The 20,166-nt window shown below is 41.4% G+C and overlaps 1 protein-coding gene across 2 annotated transcripts; it reads left to right on the top strand.

Moving 5' to 3' along the window:
- The first annotated feature begins 19 nt into the window (after positions 1-19).
- Positions 20-16,996, top strand: LOC146660848 (lissencephaly-1 homolog A-like). 2 transcript variants are annotated; one of them, XM_085420882.1, is made up of 11 exons: positions 20-178; positions 10,222-10,517; positions 12,040-12,124; positions 12,217-12,291; positions 12,533-12,739; positions 13,843-14,011; positions 14,323-14,425; positions 14,589-14,817; positions 15,247-15,348; positions 15,436-15,592; positions 15,743-16,996. In XM_085420882.1, exons 2-11 carry the CDS (start codon positions 10,486-10,488, stop codon positions 15,814-15,816), a joined length of 1,233 nt encoding a protein of 410 aa, XP_085277008.1. In that variant the 5' UTR covers positions 20-178; positions 10,222-10,485; the 3' UTR covers positions 15,817-16,996. The 2 variants fall into 2 exon arrangements, with proteins under 2 accessions (XP_085277008.1, XP_085277009.1); XM_085420883.1 differs by lacking the exons at positions 12,040-12,124; positions 12,217-12,291.
- The last annotated feature ends 3,170 nt before the right edge of the window (positions 16,997-20,166 follow it).

Raw genomic sequence — 20,166 nt, 5'->3', positions numbered from 1 at the left:
TCCCGATATCCAACCGCGACCGTTAGCTGGGTCGGGCGAATGCGGTGGTACCAAGAGGAGAAAAATCTGGCCGTCCGTGCCGGGTGATGCGAAAAGTCCCATTATCACATCAAAACCAGGGTATTCCGTCGCATGCTCGGGCCAGGAAAGAAGATATGAGAATGAGATTTGCCTTATGGTAAGTTATTAGTTGTAACAAATGTGTATTTTTGTTTTGGCACTTAGTGAGACTTGTTATTTTGACGACGAATTGCCTGCAGTGTCTGCGCTTTCCCGTTCCAACCTCAAAATGGCGGAGAGGCCGAGAGCTAAGCTAAGTGGCAAAAGTTCGCCCGCATAAGATCATCGACTCGGAGGTTGAACGTTGAGACAGTCTCACGGTGAGGTTATTCAACGCCCCCGAGTGTGACTGGGATTTTTAAAAGCAAGTGTCGCGACTCTCGGACTATGCATGACTTGCATCTGGGCGCTTGTTGTGAACCCTCCCTGTAGATCGAGCTAACGTTAGCTACGCCTATTTATGGAAGTTCGGATGAGCTAACGTGGTGTGCTAGCCGGCTAAGCTAACCTGGGTGCTGTCATATTTCTCACGGTCAGCTGCAAAGGATCTGATGCGGCTGAAAACGCCTAAATTAAGGTTCTGAATTCTGAAAGTTGAAGCCTTTTGTGTTGTCTCGTATTGGGAATATTGGCAATAACATCCCAAACTTGGGGCTCATACCCTCTCCGCCTTCACATATATCGGGTAGCAGTTATTTTTTTGTCAAACAAGCGGCTGGATGTTTTAGCTCTTCGTTGGTGTGGACAGACGCCCTTTGTATATTTTGTTATGTTGACGGTGTGGTGATCCAGGAATCCAGCGTGTGGTTATTAGCGGACTTGGTGCACTTGTCGTGCTAAGCTAACGCTAGCTGGAAAGGGCGTTGCTGAGGCTGTACTGCAACTTTGCCCTTGTGGCCACAGAGGCTTAGAAAGACGTCACCCTATCCAGATTTTAAAACTCGTCTATGATTTGTAATACATGAAGCAGTCTTGGGACATTTGGTAGTTTTCCTCCATATTTAAACCTGCATTTTAGGAATTACATTCAGAGTGGAGTCTGATGGAAAAATACTATGCAGATTTAAATTGCTGTGCACAAAACTGTCTTCTAAGCCCAATTTTGCTAATTGAATCATTATTGATTTGTCTACCAGTTGCTATTGCATAACACGGAACGCGAAGGCCAGTGCTTGTTCATTAGACTGTCCATCTTATAGCGTGAAATTATATTTTATATACTAAGGTAAAGGTTCAATTCAGTGCTACATTTATGCATGCATTTCTGATTTGTTTATAATATGTTTGAGATGCCTGCATCTATTAATATGCAGGTTTTTGTTGTAGTTGTTTGGGTATTTTTGGTACCATTTTTAAGATTGTTAAATAGTTTGGATTTTTTATGTCATGGGCTGTGACTGTTGGCAGCACTTTGGTCGTGAGAATAACTTTTAAGCTGAAGTTCTAGACTAATAGAATAAACTTAAATGACATAATTAAGGAAATCTTAAGTATCAGGGCTTGCAAGTGGAATAAAACAGATTGCTTTGTCATGATGTTTGGTTAGTAAGCAAACATTGCTATATGCTTTAGTCTGTGCAAGAAGGGACTTGTTTGGCCTGAAGGTCATCCATAAGGAGGGGCATTGCTCAGCAGTTTGACACGAACAGAGCAAATACTAATGGGTTTGGTTGGTTTTTGTCACCTTTTTGTTTCATTGGGTCTGCATGTAAACATTGTGAAATTATGTCTTATCTAAATAACAAAACAACATATGCCCCTCTGTCTAGTCATAAACTCAGTCGAGACACGTGTACCCACAGGCTGTACATTTTATCAAGGAGTTAAAAAGGCATGATTAGTTCTGTTTCTAATCTCTGCCTGTAGGCTCTTTTATTATGGTGTATAACTAATAGCTTAAGTGAAGAACCCAAACCTTTCTGGAAGTCTTTATTTTAAACAAATTTCAAACAAACAAATAAAAAAAATGTGATGGTTTAAATTGTCTACAAACCATGCCAAGTCAGTTTTTAGGGTCATGCTTTTGATTCAGCTTATCCAGTGTATTTTATTTTCCTGTTTTATAATGTGCAGAGTTTTTTTTTTTTTTGTTTGTTTTTTTTTTTTTCTTCCTCTGTCTATACTTTGAAGTTGAAAAAAGGAGTCTTTGGTTGTCTTCCAACACAAAATTACCCAGGATAGAGAATTTAGAGTTTTATTATTCATTGTCAAGCTCCTTTGACTACGATGACCTGGATGACTGAGAACCTTCACAGACATTCATTGTTATAATTTTTTTGTAAATGGTGATTAATTTACTTGGTTGTAAAATAGAATAGATTTTGGTGTGTGAAGTGACGAGAAATAACAGGGAAATGCATAGACGTCTTTTAAGTAGGGCAGCTGAGACGTTGGCCTTAACTGTATTTGGACTAGTCTTGCTCACGTATGTAGTCTCCTTCTGCAAAGTCCTATTTTGAGCCTGTGTAAAATCTTGCCTTATCATTGTAAAGTAGTTTGGTTGATAAGAAGATAGGGAATGTAGGAGTGCCTAGCAGGTTCAGTGAAATTATTCTCATGATTGCATCATTACAATTAGTAATGAATTTCTACACCGCTTAGATAGCGGTGCGATTATTTGACAAGTGCGGTAAGGTCTGGGTCACCTGTGCATGTTGCTTGTTAAACTGAACATAACGCGTATTTGAGTCGGGAGGAGCTGAGGCGTAGCTGACATCACTGCCTGTTATTGTAGTCTTAATGGGGGCTTAGTCATCTTTCACCTTCACGGTTTGAGAGTATTTCATGGGTACATTTGTAGCTCTTGGTGAGAGGCGTGAAGAGCTTTGTGGATAACGATGAGCATCGGGAGCAAGATGGGAGGACATCTCTGTCCTTTTCACTGACTGCTAAATTGAAAGTGTTCGGTATGCTATGTACACTCTACTGATCGCCTCATGGATAATGTGCCGATGACACCACGTTGGCTTGTTTGTCCATCTAAAGACGTTGGCATTGGTTTAATAATAAAGGTTTAGAGCAATTAAATCACATTGGGCAATATCATAGTATGATTATATTCTTTTTATGTAAATGCACAATCAATTGCTTGCAGAAATCACCAAGTATCTAGAATATAGAAGTGTCATTTCTCAGATATTCTTTAAATCTTCCACAGTCAGTTGCTGGCTGCTGTGACCCATGGCTGCACACCTATGGACAATCACAAGGTTGTTTAATTTGACTTTTCTTTTCAAAGGTTCCTTCTTTCTATAATTGTAAAAAAAAAAAAAAAAAAAAAAAGAATCCTGCACTGTAGGAACTGTGTGTTTTGAAGACAGAAGAAAAGGGACGCTGTCTTTCCCCCTTGTTATTGTAAGCTCAGCCATGAAAAATCAAAATCTTAAATCCTGTGATTATAGGATTGCATAAATGCACTTAACTAATTATTGGGTTGGTTCTTTGAATTGTTCTCTAGCTACTTCTGTGTATCAGACAGTATGAAAAAATGGACCCGCGACCATGAAGTTACCCATTGGTCATTCTGTTATACCTCGAACCAGATCTTGGGAAAAGTGAGGGAGAATAATAGATGGTATAAAAGATGGTCGTATCCACCCACTGAGTTTGGACTACACATTTTGAAGCTTCAGTGTTGGTGCTTTTTCAGCCACCTGGTTTCTTCAAGCCATAAGTTGACATATTTGAATGAGACTATGAAGTTATTATCCAGTGCTACTGAAGTTGGTTAGCAAGCTGCATTCATAAACTTCATGAATTCACACGTAGAGGCTAGTTAGTGGTAGAAATAGAGGTGTGTCTTAAAAAAATGTTGCATAAACAAATGTTGCATAAACATGTTTCTAATAGCTTAATGATTATGTGAATGTTTACAAATGATACAACACCCGGTTTCTAACTAGAAAATAAGCAGTTATGTTCATACACTAATAAGTAGGGGTGCAACGATATTCGTATCGATATTGAACCGTTCGATACAGTGCTTTCGGTTCGGTACGCATATGTATCGAACAATACAACATTTGTAATTTATTTTATCAACTTTCCTTCTGACGATGCTGTCTGTGTTGAGCGCTCAGTGAATCTGCGTTCGACTACTCCGCCTAGGCTGCACTGTCGAGCGCAGATCCACTGAGCGCTCAACACAGACAGCATAGTCAGAAGGAAGAGCGCAGGGCAAGCTAGCAAGACAGAAGTTAAGCTCCCCCACCCTCATTCAAATCTGGCGTTTGGAATTATTTTGGTTTTCATGTGACGTATGACCCTGAAGGTAAGCGAGTCATGGACTAAAGTAAAACAGTATGTTGGATGTGCCATGCAATGCTCAATTACATGGGTGGGAACTAGTGTGTTAGCGCAGTTAGCTCGTTAACGTGTTGGCCGTCTAGCCCCATGCACTGGGCGATCGGCGGTAGCTCGTTAACGGAGATTTGCCGTGTTGTGGTGTTAAAGTCATTTCAACGAGATTAACCTGAAAGCACTAGTGGGAACACAACGAATATGACTGCACATTTACATCATCCTAGTGCAAAGACAAAAACAACAAGCATGCTACTAACTTTAGCCGAGTCATTTAGACAGCTGTTAGCACATGATTCTCCTTATGCTGCTGAGAATATAGCCCAGAAGAAGCGGATAGTATAGCTTTTATTTTGGAAAGAGACATTTCTCTGTAATAAACTCTCTTTTCCAAAGATGCATGATTTCTCAATCAGATACAGGGCTTGCAATATCGCTAGCCTGACGTCCTGGGGCTAGCGATTTTTTTCAGTCGGGCTACCAAAATCTCTTCCCTGCCCGTCGGGCTATTGTAGGAAGGAAAAATATATGTCAATGCTTTTGCATTCTTTCAGAAATGTAGCTGGGTAATTATGTCATTGGCATCGGTGAGCCACTGTCAATATGTGACATATTGAAATCGCGTTTGAATTTGCGCTTGTTTTTTTGCTTTCACTTTGCAATTGTGCGAACTGTGTATAGAGAGCGACAGCACTGATCTGTGAGTGATGATAATTTGCGCACCAATTCCTCTGACATCGTCTTATTAATCGTTAGCTTACTATGCAAACATGACAAGTGAAATCTCCCGCAGCAAGCTTAAACATGTGAGAGGTTGATCGCGCAGAGAATCGCTGAGCTTATGTGAGTGCATGTGTAAAAGCATTTCAGTTCTGCTGAGCCAAACAAGACAGGTCAGGGTGAAGAAGTGACAGCCAAAGAAAAGCTTACCACAAAACGGAGAAGTTATGACAAATCAGACTATAAGGCAAAAAGAAAGTGCAGCTTTATGGTTTCATGGACAAAAGAATTTCTGTGGCTGCAATATGACGAGCTAAATAACCAGGGCTGCACAAAAGTGGTCCCGCAGGTGCGCATTCGCTGTCAAAATAAAAAACACGCACAAGGGTTAGGGTTAAATTTAAAAACTGTACTTTTGAGTTAAAATATATATTTATAATTTTAATAAATGACAAATTAAAAAGGCATGAACATTTTTTTGTATCGAAAAAATATCGAACCGTGACACCAAAGTATCGAACCGAACCGAACCGTGAATTTTGTGTATCGTTGCACCCCTACTAATAAGTGTGTATGGTTTTCCTTTTTTTATTTGTTTATATCTTTGTGTAGAAAACTCATTAAAATAATTTTTGTATTTTATTTTATTTAAAAAAAAAAAATTAATTTAAGAGAATGGAAGGTTGCAAACAAATCGCCCCCGCATGAGTTCCTTTTGTCCTAACCTTGTAACTAAACACATTTGCCTCTCAGTGTAATAACTTAGAAGATTTAAAAAGGTGTTTGTGAATTTTATACCGTTCTTCAATTATTATTTATTTGCAATAACTTTTGCCTGTGTGTTCTTTTAAAGTATTTTCTCCTTAATGGTGATGTTCAGAAGTGTCGGGCAGGTGCAGAAGTAACAGAGATTGTCTTGGTTCTGTAATAGATGGAGCATGGTATGTTTGGTCAAATCGCTGTTTTTACACCATGGTGAGAGATGAGATCAGCTAAAATCATTTGCTCTGTCCTGTCATCTCAGTCAGTCATCATGTTTGCAGGCAGGAGAGAGGAGCTCCTTCTAGGATATTACAGGCTAAATGTTTGCAGTGGTTGAATGCTTCCGTTTTAAGCAGATGCTCATCTGTAAAATATAAATATTATTATGAACAGTTTCCAGTGAGGCACCTTGCAGTTTTCATTTATCTTAAGGCGGTCTAAAGGGTGAAGTGGACGAGAACAATGCAGCAGACTGTGACATAAACAAGGGCAACATGCTCTTATGGTCCTCTGTCAGTGTCTGGGGTTAATCCATGCGCACCTGTGGACCACTTATGTGCACACCAGTGTATATAGTATATCCTATACTCTCTCGCATTTTACATTATATTTGATTTTATTGTATTTTGAGTTTGTATGGCTGTTACCTTGGTCATGTCAAAGAGATTTGATTTCAGTGGGACTTCCATGTAAAATAAAGATAAATGAATACCAAAAATCATTTCTGTGGTTATCGGGACATAAAAACTGCATGCATTGAACCAGTTGTTTAAAAGACTAGTAAATCAAGTGGTCCAAAAGGAAAAAAATTATACAGTGGAACCCCGACTTACGAATACCCCGTTTCACGAAAAATTCAAGTTACGAAGGCACTGAACGACAGTATTTCTGCCCATGTTACGGCAAAATGCCCGAGTAATGAAATCTGCTGGCTCTGATTGGCTGAGCCTACAATGCCTTCCAAATCATGTGACAACCCCTTGGCTTCCGTACTTGCGCTTCGCGGTTCCACTTGAACGACGTTGTTCTAGTTAGCAATTAGCCTATAGCCTATCGTTCAGCATCGCCTCACTCAAAACGCGCAATGGGTGCTTCGACTTACAAAGATTTTCGAGTTACGAAAGACCCTCGGGAACAGATTAATTTCGTAAGTCGGGGTTCCACTGTACTAAATTGCGCCTTTAAGTAGGGCTGCTCAATTAATCGAATTTTAATCACGATTACGATCTGGGCTTTCAACGATCATTAAAAATGACTGAGCCGATTATTAGCCCCTCCCTCATTTATCCGCGACACCTTAAAGGCCGGTCCGTGAAAATATTGTCGGGCGCAAAAAAGGTTGGAGACCACTGATTAAGAGGACCCGAGGGAAGCCCGGAAAGCTAAGCAGAAGTTATTTGGAGAGGAGAGTGACTGCCGCTGGTTGAAAAGAGAGGTAAAAAAACTTCAGTGGTGTTGCACACTATTTTATATTATTTTTTAAAGTCATTGTTAACCCTTTAAAGCCGGTCAGAGCAGCACGCTCCGTGTTGTGTAACTATTTTTAAATCCCTGTAGAACCGGAACCGTGTAAGCTAGCGCAATAATTTGTTTTGCATATGAAACCAGAGGAGTTGTACTTACATCTGATGCCATCAGCTTGTCCTCGGTCGGTTTCCTTCCACATAAAGCTTTGCAAAAACTGCATAAAAAGCTCTTGCAGGAACAAAAACACAATATTCCAGAAACACGCTTTGCCGTTCCTATCAGCTGTTCGTAACACTTCCCACAGTGAAACAGACGTCAGCGCGAACTGTATGTCTGCCATTTCCTGGCCGAAACCGGAAGTGACGTCATTTTCGCGGAAATTGTAGTTTTTTACTTGTAGGCCTTAAAAGCCTATACTGGTCATGTTTGACCTTTCTGAATAGTTGCTGGGATGCTTAGAACTCAAATTGCACTGCTGGAAATAGTTTATTTTGATGCACATGCTGTTTTCTTTGCAAATTTGCATCATAGGATTGTTTTTTCGTTTTTCCTGCAGTATATAAAAATTGCTGTATCTCCAAAATAAAACTATGAATACACTCAAAATAAATTTCCTGTTGTTGTAAACTATTTTTTGCAACTTTTTTGTATTTAAAGTTTTGAGGGATAAACCTCTTAAATTTCTCCAAGTAGAAATACATGTAAAAAACAAAAACGATTTTCAATTTTTTTGTAGTTTATTGCACTTTTTTGCAATTAATGTAGTTACTATGGACTTAATGCATACATATTATTAAAATATGGGCTATAACAGTTGCATAGCAAATTGAAATGCTCCCACAAACGGCACTACAACATGTAAAAAAAAATAATATGAGCTCTGGCGGACTTGGTTCTATAGTAGGTCTTAAAGGGTTAAATAAATATCGTCAAATAATCGCGATCTCAATTTCAGTGAAAATAATCGTGATCATCATTTTTGCCATAATCGAGCAGCCCTACCTTTAAGATTAGCATTCTGTAAAAGTCAAATTGCATTTGTTACTGTGTGTGCGTTCCACCTTTGTAGGTCAACGTCCACGCGCATGTGCAGAACACATTGCTTTGTATAATCAATCAGTCATGTTCTACATCAGAATACTGCAGAACAGCATTCATTAACACAGTTATCACCTATAAGCTATCTTTTTTGTTGTTGTTGTTTTCAACTCCCCATCACAGAGAGGGAACAGTGCCATCGGAACATCTTAATAACAGGAAAAATTAGAGTAATTTGATTAACAAACCAGTAGTGGTGCAACGGATCATGGTTGATCCGTAATCCGAACCGATCCCACTCCACAGTTCAGCACGCACGTGATCCGAAGATTCGAAAAAAAAGAAAAAAGTATGTGTATGGTGCACGTGATCAGTCTGTCAAGCGATAGCTATGGTCAGCGCTAGCGGTCCAAGTGGAGGAGCAGAGGAGTTTGCGGTATTTAAGCAGTCCTTTGCTGCCCAGTCCGACCGGGCTAAAGCTATTACAAAAGCTATTGGGGTGTTTAGCTGCAGACGGGAGGCCGTATTCTGTTGTGCAAAACAGGGGGTTTAAACTAGTCAATGCGCTAGTTGACGCATTGACGCCGTGCAGCCCCACGCACGGGGCGATCCGCGGTAACTAGTTAACACGTTAATGCAGTTATGGCATTAACGTCATCTTAACGAGATTTACACTGACAGCACTAGTTTAAACTATGATGAACGTGCTTGAGCCACGCTATGATATCCCGTCGCGCGTCCACTTCAGTGACAAGATCGCTCCAAGCATGTATGAGCAGGAAAAGTTTAAAGTTACTTGACCGCTCATTAAATCACAGCGAGGAATGAGTCTTGAGTTGAATGTTTTTTAATAGGCAAAAAGTACTTAAATAAGTAAATGGCGACTTAAATTTTTGTTGTCTTTTTTTTTTTTTTTTTTCGCTGATTCGAAAATTGATAGAATAGAATAGAATTAAACTTTATTGTCATTACACATGCACAGGTACAGGGCAACGAAATGCAGTTTGCATCCATCCAGAAGTGCTTTAGTGATATAGATATATTACAATATATATTAGCAATAATATAGATATGTGAGTATATTACAGAAATGGGTCTATTATGGTATGTTATAATGTACACGGTATGAAGTATGTTGTGAATATTCTATAACTATAAGTATGTACAGGCTGTAGTGAGTACAAGCTATGAACAGGATATAAATATGAAAAACTATACAGAATATGAAATAAATAACTTTACAGAAATCTGAGATATACAGCTATACAGAAATGGGAACTATGCAAGTTGTAAACAGTTGTAGGATTAAAAATTATCGAATGTACAGAATGATTATTTACACAGAGCTATACAGTAGTGCAGTTAAGATAAGTGAGATATGTGGATAATTTCTACAGAGGCTATATAAAGTGCTAGTGGTTGTGAGTGGTGGTTCAGTCCATGTTATTATTGTGTGTTTGAGGGTACAGTTGTCCATTGTGGGTGTGTGTCTGTTCAGTCCATGTGTTAACGTGGGTCAGATGTCAGGAGGCAGAGTGGAGGCATCCAATCTGTGATGAAAAAAAACGTGATCTGATCCGATCCGAACCGTGAGACTTTTGATCCGTTGCACCACTACAAACAGCAGGATTTCAACATCTAGCTGCTCACATTCCTATTCTGGAATCACAAATAAAATCTGCTTTAAAAAAAATACTGGAAAGTTTGTTGGCTCCAAAATGTGGTGTTGAAAAGTTTCATATTCTTTTACCACTGACTTTACTGTTGGAGAATTCTTCTAGATTGTAATTCATGTGTCCCATGTTTCTGTATGTCTGAATACTGCATATATGTATGTTTAATCCACTGCTCTTCACCCTCTCCTCTGTTCATCAGGTGATGGGCTCATCTGTTCAGTGAGACAGATTTGGACCTTTGGGAGAACTCGTGGAACCTGATTCTGACATTTGGGTGACGGCAGTATCTCCAGATCATCTTGCTCTGCCCGGCACCTTTACTTTCCCCACCTTTGCACCCCTGGAGGAGAAAGTTCTGAGGGATCGGGCACCTCACCACCAGACACTTACGAGCCAGACTTCCCCCTCCCCTCCCACATCACCTCATCCTCACCTCCCTGAGAGGGAGTGAACAGCAGCCACCATGGTGCTGTCACAGAGACAAAGAGATGAACTGTGAGTGCCCTGATGTAAATGTGTGGGAATGCAGCCTTCTTAAACATACAAACAAGAATGGACATGTAAACTGACAGGACTTGAGGAGAGGGAGGGGGGCACTTTCTATAAATGAGCCTTTTTTTTTTTTTTGTAAATTTTGTATTTTCTAGTCCTGATACAAAACGCTGCCTTACAAGAACGTATTGTAGGAAGTGTAAAGAGATGTGAGCTTTATGGTGCTTCACTTGTTAGCTGCTTGGTGAATATTTCATAACCCCGCATGACAGGAGCAAATAAATGAGTGGGGTGTGCCAGGAGGAGGAACTTAACAAAGTGATGGCTGTTTAATGTGGGCAGCCTTCTTCCGTGGTGAATGACTGGCTGATCTCACAGTCCAGACAATACAAAAAGTATATTTTTAAACATGTTTTAGGAGTTTAACTCACCATTGGACTTCAAAATGTAGAACGTTGGGAAAAAACCCCCCAAAAAAAACAGGTTTGATCATGGCTGGTTTAACTCATGAAAAACCTGAAAAACCCCTATGCTTATTAAGTTAAGTGGGCGACCCATATACCATAACACCAACACAGAGGCTCAGGTTTGAATCTGGCCCAAGAGTACTTACTGTGCAGGGGGTTTGTTTTGTTGTTGTTGTTGGGTTTTTTTTTGTTGTTGTTTGTTTGTTTTCTGTCCCCCACTGGTCTTTCTCCCAGCTTTTCTGTCTTCTCTTTGCTGTCTTGTTGCAATAAAGGTCTGAAAAACCCCGAAACGAAGAAATCAGTGGAAATCCTGTTGAAAAGCAATAGCAGACAGGATTTATCAGACATTCGAAGTAGCCCCAAAGCTGCAGCCTAAATTTAGCTCACTTACTCATGAAATATTCACCCCTCATCTTATAAAAGAGCCCTTACAATCATTTATATAACTCTGTATGTGTGTATTTGCATGCTCGCTATGCGTTTCCATGGACTTGTGGGTTGTGGGCTTCGTGTCATCCACACTTGGTGTTCAGGACTCTTTCTGTGCCAAGTCTTTGGTTTCCATAGCAGCACAAAACACAGTTTCCCAGTGATCGGGTCCTTACGTTTTGTTTTCTTCAATGAAGGGTTAGAATTTCCTCTGACACTTGCTCAAACTGCCCGACTTTTAAGGGGAGGGGAACTGTGAAACTTGAATCCCAAAGCCCCCATCATAAGACGGGGTGCACTCTGCCCTCTTTCAAGAACCAGAATTTCGGTTGGGGTAGACTTGCTACTTAATAAATGTCGACATCACCTTGACTTTATTGACATGTGTTTGATTTGGCACAACTGCCCTCAGTTCATGTTTGTCACGTAAGATTAGAAATGTTAGTGATATATGATACAATATACTTAATTTTCCTCTCGCAGAAATTTGTTTTGGACTCTAGTGGTTTCACAGAAACTGCATTTCCAAAGAGTTGGTTAAATCTTGAGATGAAACCTTTAAACAAAACAAAAAAAAAATGACTGTGGTGTTGTAATTTTTTTATTTATTTATTTATTTTTTTTGTCAGAAACCGGGCCATAGCTGACTATCTTCGTTCCAATGGCTACGAGGAGGCGTATTCCACTTTCAAGAAAGAGGCAGAGTTAGATATGGTATGACGAGGTTGATGCACAGAAATGACCAAAAAGTTGCACATGTAATTTTAATGAGGGGGAACATTTGTTGTCTTTTACTTGGTTCACAGAATGAAGAAGTAGATAAGAAGTATGCAGGGCTGTTGGAAAAGAAGTGGACCTCGGTTATCAGATTACAGAAGAAGGTAACAAATGAAAACACGTTTGAGATTAGCTGTACATTTTTAACATGGCGGAATAAACTTGCAAGCACAATGCAATATGTAAAGTGATAACTGCGTTTAGCCATGGCCCCCTGTACAAAGAAGCTATAGGTAAAGCGAGTTTTATTTGCATTAATGAATTTGAAAACTTTTTTTTGTTTATTGGGATAAGTGTTGTCTCACTGGATTTCTTAACCTGTTGCTTTTCCTTGCTTTACTTTAGGTGATGGAATTGGAGTCAAAATTGAATGAGGCTAAAGAGGAGATGACACACGGAGGGTCTGTGGGCCAGAAGCGCGACCCCAAGGAGTGGATCCCTCGCCCCCCAGAGAGATACGCCTTGAGTGGGCACCGTGCTCCGGTCACGCGTGTTATATTCCACCCCGTGTTTTCGGTCATGGTCACAGCTTCTGAGGATGCTACCATTAAGGTTTGCATCTGTATTGCCAGACAACATTTGCATACTGTTAAAATATTAGTAAATACAGTCAGTTGCATTTGAACCTTGCTTACAAATCCTGCATGCAGTTCATTCATTTTATGGTTAGTTAAGTCCTTACATTTCTATCACAGTTTGAGAAAACAAGTTTAGAGGAGAGCCTTTACATTGTAGATATGGGCAGTGTGAAGGTGTAGTTTCCATACTGAAAAATAGAACGTCTCCTTTTTCACCATATCAAAGTGGAGAATTAACAGCTGTATCGCCCATTCACACATTTTTCCATCTTCTTCTGCTTATTTAATTCAAGGTCACTGAGGGGCTGGAACCTGTCCTACCTGTCACTCTGATACATTATGCATTCATTTGTCTGTCATAAGTTGCTGCTGTCTTTTTTTTTCCCTTCTTGTTCACATCACATTTTGTTCACATCTTTGAAATGCCTTATCTGAAGTCAGTTATACTCTTTTGAAAATGTCTCTCTGAGGAATTTCAAATCAGTGGTGTCTGTGTTGAGCAGCATTTCATGAGCAAAATCAGGGAGACTGTTGCAGCACAGCGAATCCTCTGCAGCTCTGACCCTTTAGATCAAAGCCGTACTGCAGATCTGAGGCTGCTCTCCCTTTTTATCCTCTGCGTTTCGGCTTCAGCACACTTCCCCCTCCATCCTCCTCCCTTCATCCTCCTCCCTCCTTCGCTGTTTTATTTTTTTCTGCTTTGTCACTGCTCATCTATGTGGAGATGGGGTGATGCTTGTGTTGTCAGAGGGAGCACTCCCAGAGCACAGCACTGGGAAATGTGCAAATCTTTTTCTTTCCAACGTCAAAGTTCATTCTTGTTTTAATGAATTTAACTGACACTGTGGTAGTAAATTGCATACTTTTTAATTAGGCTGAAATGTTTTCTGTTTTTAGTATTTTTGTTACATTTTGTAACCCAACCCTGTGTCATGATTCTGTCCAATAATGACCAATTTAATCACTTTTGATTAAATACACATGCACTTTTGTGTGCATGTGTTTTTAGGTTCGATATTAAGTTCTTCTTGATCATTGTGGACTGGCGTTCCTCACTGCCTGCATCTGTAATTTTAGGTGTGGGACTATGAAGCAGGGGACTTTGAGCGAACCCTCAAAGGCCACACAGACTCTGTGCAGGACATCTCCTTTGACCAGTCAGGAAAACTTCTGGCTTCATGTTCAGCTGATATGAGCATCAAACTTTGGGATTTTCAGGGCTTTGAGTGCATTCGAACAATGCATGGTAAGAAATATTTACAAAACACCGCCTGCAAAGGCTTTTAAGTTACACCATCGTAACTTGTGTTACACAGTATTTTTTTTAATCTTACTGTAATTATATTTAAATATGTGAGTATTTCTGAGAGAGAATTTTGTTAACACAACAGACAACAGAAAGTTCTGGTTTAATCTGGGCCTTGTGGCCTGAGGCTTGTCATTCATTTTGGGAGAAAAGTAGTCTTATTTTAGAGATCTTACACATTGATGGTCTTATTTGGGAAGTATCTGCCTTATTAAGAGCAGACCAACTAATCTTTTGACTTTGTCCTACAGGCCACGATCACAATGTGTCATCTGTAGCTATTATGCCAAATGGTGACCATATAGTATCTGCCTCCAGAGATAAGACTATCAAGATGTGGGAGGTGGCCACTGGGTAAGTGAGACAGAGGCATGTTTTACGGTCTTAAACTAGATTTAAAGTTAACTTTAAACATTTCATTCTTTATTCCAACAATGCTGTTTTAGCCCTCTGTAGTAATGCATTTAGGATAAGTTGAACATGCTCTCTGTAGATCACCTTGTACTTTCTTCTGTAGGTACTGTGTGAAGACATTTACAGGCCATAGGGAGTGGGTGAGGATGGTGCGTCCCAATCAGGACGGCTCGTTGATTGCCAGCTGCTCCAATGACCAGACGGTGCGCGTCTGGGTGGTTGCCTCAAAGGAGTGCAAAGCTGAGTTGCGGGAACACGAACATGTGGTAGAGTGCATCGCTTGGGCCCCCGACAGCGCTCATCCCACCATCCTAGAAGCTACAGGCTCAGAGGTGAATATGGCAGCTGCAGGACCCAGGAGGATGTTTATGTACATTGGGTTCTATGAAAGTGTCTGCCTCAGTAGCAGCGCAGTTACTGTAATAAACCACTTTACTTTGGTGTGGTAAAGCAGGGTTTTGTAAATAAGAAGGAATTAATGATTCAGACAACCTCTCTTATGAGTTACTACATAATTATTCTAGTGAATAGTGTAGAATTATTGCCCTCATTTACAATTTGAGCACTCTGCAAAAACATTCAGTAGGCTCAGACTGACTCACAGAGCAGCGTAATCCTGCCTTAAATCATGTTGTCATAGCTGAAAAATGATCTCTTCATATCTTAGAAGGAATCTTTACACATACCAAACTTCACTGTCATCTTTGCTGCAACCAAACACTGTTTCTAATGGCCTCGTCCTATCTCTGTCTTTGTGATAGAATAAGAAGAGTGGAAAACCTGGGCCTTTCCTGCTCTCTGGCTCCAGAGATAAAACGATCAAGATGTGGGATGTGAGCATCGGGATCTGCCTCATGACTCTGGTGAGTAACGGAAGTGTCAGTCCCAGTGTCGCTGCACAGTGGGTGAATAGTGAGGAGTGTGGTAGCTAATCGGTCTTGTGTCTGCAGGTGGGACATGACAACTGGGTGCGCGGGATATTGTTTCACCCTGGAGGAAGATTCATAGTAAGCTGTGCTGATGACAAGACCATTAGGATCTGGGACTACAAGAACAAACGCTGCATGAAGACCTTGAGTGCCCACGAACACTTTGTTACCTCTCTTGGTGAGACGCACTTTTTAAAAATAAATAACATATGACAAAAGATGAAGCTGTCTGTATTTGAAGCTCTGTAACCTGAGCTGGAGCTGATGCTCACTCTGTGATGTGTGAACTTGTTGAATGTGTCTGAGCAGATGTTTCCCTCTCTTGCAGATTTCCACAAGACTGCTCCCTACGTGGTGACGGGCAGTGTCGATCAGACAGTCAAAGTGTGGGAGTGCCGCTGAGATTGCCTCAATCACCCCCAACCTCCACCCCTAAAGCCCAACCCTGTCCTGCACCCTCTTCCTTGTGCCCACCCCCAACCCTCTGCACTTCAAACCATAGTAGACCAAGGCCGCTTTCCCCTCTCCTCTCTTCCCCCCCCCCCCCCCCCCCCTCCTCCTCCCCTACATCGGTCCAGCCCTATTAAGATGACTATTGTCCTTTTGTGTAAATTATTCTGGATGTAGGGTACGCTTAATAAATGTCACGCAATCTCTGACACATAAACACACTCAAAAAAAACCCAATAAGAAGTATCCTTGCATGGTTAATTCAACAAAAAAAATTTAAATTTGCATACCGTTCTCATGACTTCCCGTCGGGTCAAAGGGTAAATATCTGTGTGCTGGCTTAGGTGGGTTCTGGTTAACAGTGCACGAATACCAATAGCACCTCTTTGTTGGAGGGGTTTAGTTTAATTTTGTTTTACTCCATGCCTCCATTGTTGTGGTCTGTCACTGTGTGGTTGGTGATGGAGAAAGTGTGAGGGAGGTGGGGAAAAGTGGAGCCTGTCCAGGAGACGACGCTGACAATGAAGATGAAAAACTGAAGCAGGCTGCGGCTCCCTAGATGAATCTCATGAGTTTTGTTTTTTTGTGCAAGTGCACATGTACATGTGTGTTTACGTCGTGTGAGTGTGCGTGTGTGTTTGTATGTCACGACAGGAGAATCTCTCCAGCGTCTCTGCTCTGATGGTCAGAGGAGAGAGAGGAGGCAGTTTCTCACCCGCTGTGTTCATTCATGCCGCTTTCATCTCTTTTAACAAACTTGCTTTCTAGTAGACACTCACAGGACCTTAATGATCCATAAGCTGCTGAGAGCACAGGCACACAGCCCATAGCGAGAAGTGTGTTTAACAGAGGAAAATAAGCCGGCTCACCTTTTTCTTCCTGAGGTTTGTGCGCGTGTGTACGTCGCCCTGGAGAAATCGCCCAGTGCCCTCTTTTTTGCTCGCTATCTCTGCCTTGTTAACCCACTGAGGGCTCCCTCACACAGGGTTTTCATTCTGCTTTCTGTGGTCTCACTGCTCTCTTTACACACACACACAAACACTCACAAATGCACATACACGCACAGTAAAAGTTGTGTATCAATATATCTGGATGTCATTGTTTGCAACATAATAAAATTCTGTAAATATAACTTGCCCGTGTGTGTGCTTTCTTTGAGGAGGAGGAACAAGAACTCAAAGAGCAAGTTTGGATGCTTCAGCACATTATTCAGTCCGTTTGATATTAAAGGCATCTGATTGGATGCTGCAACTGCTGCACTTGTTGCTTTTAATAGTCAAAAAAAGCGGGCTAGTCTGCATGTCAAAGTAAGAGCTTTGTAGTCTGTGTGCTGAAGAGGCGTTCAAGTGCTTTCTTGATAGGATTTTAATTGATTTAACACAAATAACCAATTGTGTGGAGACTTGTTTGTGCTATTGGTTTTATTTGTAACATACGCGTCATTTAATCCGAAAAGTATTTTGGCTCTTGGAGAGCAGTTGGTGCTTGTAAATCGGCAAGCACTAAACATTGTCAGCTTAGATTTTAAAGCCTGTCTGCTAACTTTAGGTCGCCAGACTAAAATCTTAAGAAAGAAATGGGTCAGTCGAGGAAAAACTGCAGCTGTAGACAGCCAGTATTATTTATGTATAACTATCAGGCTCAGGAGCACTGATGTTAGTCTGACGCTACAGTGCAGCCTCTTCAGGGCGACTTCCATCCAGTGAGGAGGTCATATAGTCACTGTTGCTGATGCAAATAGAAGGAATGGATCGATCTCGAGTATTTTCTTTAATGAAAGATAAGATGAGAGACACAAAATGTGATTTAAAAACGAGATGTTTGGGTGCTGTGTGTGTAAAGTAGTTTAAAGTCCAGTTCTTTACACTGAAGAGTTCAGGGCCTTTTTTTTTTTAATCAATTATGTACGGCACCTCAGCCTACTTCTGTGCTCTCTCACACACACCTGCTCACTCACCCACACAGCAATTACTCTTCCTCTGCGCCTCCTGGTATCCTAGCAACAGTTGCCTGGATGGCAAGAGCAAACCACCACACCTTGCTCTGTCCTGCAGACCTGTGAGGGTACTCAAATACTGCTAGCTATAGAGGACTGCAAAGGGTAGGTGCAAATGCCAAAATGGGGATTGATCACTGCACGAGTTCGTGCAGTGATTGTGTCTTCGTGGGATTTAATGAAAGAATAATGAAACCTGTCTCAGTCTGAAACTGGCGTTTCTCAAAAGAGGCACTGGAGTAGAAACACTGGCCTACATCCGCCCCACCACCTCTCTCTCATATATGGCTTTTGCCCGCTTTCTCCCTCGTGCAAGCTGAATACTTCATGAGATGGTTAGAAGAAGGGAGACGGGGGAGAAGGCTCACTTTCTCATTTATATTGCTTCTAGGTCACCCATTTCTACATAGTTCTGTAACGAGACTGTTGATATGGATTCATGGCACAGAGAGAGACAGTGAGCTGCAGGGAGCTGTGAGCCAGCATCGATTTAAATAAGCTGGCATGATAAGAAAGTGCGGAGAGGTTTCAAGGTCAGTGTACAACACAGACACGTCAGATGCTGCAGTATTGATTCAACCACGGAGAAGTAAACTGCATTTGTCTGCATTTGAAGATCTCCGCACTCGTGTAATTTATAGGTTTCTGTGTCAGCTCAGTGTAGCTTAGATGAATCCCCTTTTAGTTTACGTGACCGGTGTTATAATCCCTGCAATGCCCGGTGAGAGCGTTCGGGAAAGCTTCAGAAATGGATATGTTACAGGATGTGGCGCCCTCTGGTGGTAGCATACATGAGGAGGCGAAAACTGCTGCCTCCCAGCACTTTGCAGCAGCAAGTAAGCAGGGGACACATAAATGTAATGGAAAACGGAAATAGAATAACTTTTAAAGGTTGTTTTTGTCTTCACAACGACAACAACAACAAAAAGCTATAAATAAAGTTTCAGATTAAACTTAACGCTTCAGGTGATCAGCATTAACTGACGACATAATGTAATTTTCTAAGATGCTTGCCAGATAGAAGTTTAAATTTCTATCATATGAGTAATTTTTCTTCCCCTATGTTGCTTCCTTTTGGTCTCCAGTCTGTAGATCCAGGAATGATGCAACACTTCTAACTGGGTCAGCCTGTGCCTTCCTCGCATCCCTCCCGCCTTCCCCACCATCGCTTCAAGTCACCCCTCCTCTTCTTCCTCCTCCTTTCCTCCCACCCCTCTATATGCAAACACTCCTATAGTTTTTTCACCATGCAGCTCATGTGCTGAGGCCTCTTGTCTCACTCTCGCCCCCAGCCCCCTCCTTTTTTTCTGCCTGATTCATTTTCTCCCGTCCATGCATGCTGTCATAGTGTCTCAGCCTGTTGCTAAATGACTCCCATCGCGCACGCGCGCGCACGCACACACACACACACACACACACACACACACACACACACACACACACTTTACGCTGGCTAGTTGTTATTGTGGTTTTCCCACACAAACCTGACTCTTAACCGTGTGGATCGTAATGGTGTCAGTAGGTTTGTATGTACAGGAAGGGCACATTGCGTGGCAATGGGAGCTCTAAATGTATTTCTGAGCTGCTCTTCAGATTGGCTGACACTCTCAGACCTCGGTGCGGTGGAGAATATATATGACTGAGCAGTGTCCAATCAATGATTGTTACCATGCAGCCACATACTCTACATATGTGCATCCATACACAGCATACATTCATAAATATCGCTGTAACTGTAATATATTTCAAGCACTATAACTCTATTAATCGGTCCCCTGAGAGAAACACACTGCATGAACCTTAAAGGATACATTATAGAACAAAAGACATGGCCATAAATCTATTATACCAAAGGGCAGGAGCATGTAGCTACAGAGAGGGAACATCCCCTTTCTTTATTCCAGTGTGTGGCACAGAAACAGCGTGGATGAGACTTTAAAAAAAAGTGAGGTAAATGGCAGAAAGGAAATATAATTTACTGTAAAATAGGTTTTATGGGAAAATAATTGCAACTACTTGTATGTTTTTAAAAAAAATAATAATTAAGTAACATTTTGTACATCACAGTACATTGTGGTCAGCTGCTTCTCCTCGGATAAGTCCCGCCCCCTGGTGATTTGACTGACAGCTCTGATCCGGAGACGAAAGGGTGGCCAGTCACGCTCTCGCCATGCAAATGAGCTGCGCTCGGGCCGGGCGGGTGCCCATGTGGACCAGCACCATGCCTTGTTGTTCTGAGTGCTGATTGGCTGGCTGGCGCCTGATCGGGCTTCATGCGCTGCGGGCCAGCGGCGGAAAGAAAAACA

The sequence above is a fragment of the Rhamphochromis longiceps genome, linkage group LG10 (genome assembly GCF_057381845.1).
Source record: "Rhamphochromis longiceps isolate RC_006_pf linkage group LG10, R_longiceps_female_GT1.1, whole genome shotgun sequence".
NCBI lineage: Eukaryota > Metazoa > Chordata > Actinopteri > Cichliformes > Cichlidae > Rhamphochromis > Rhamphochromis longiceps.
Note: the sequence above shows the minus strand (reverse complement) of the source record. Positions and strands in the feature narration are given on the sequence as shown.

Excerpts from the sequence above, each read along its gene's own strand:
- LOC146660848 (XM_085420882.1), top strand. The coding sequence starts at position 10,486 with ATGGTGCTGTCACAGAGACAAAGAGATGAACT. Across the intron at positions 14,012-14,322 it reads GTGCATTCGAACAATGCATG|GCCACGATCACAATGTGTCA; the intron begins GTAAGAAATATT and ends TTTGTCCTACAG. Across the intron at positions 15,349-15,435 it reads GGATCTGCCTCATGACTCTG|GTGGGACATGACAACTGGGT; the intron begins GTGAGTAACGGA and ends TTGTGTCTGCAG.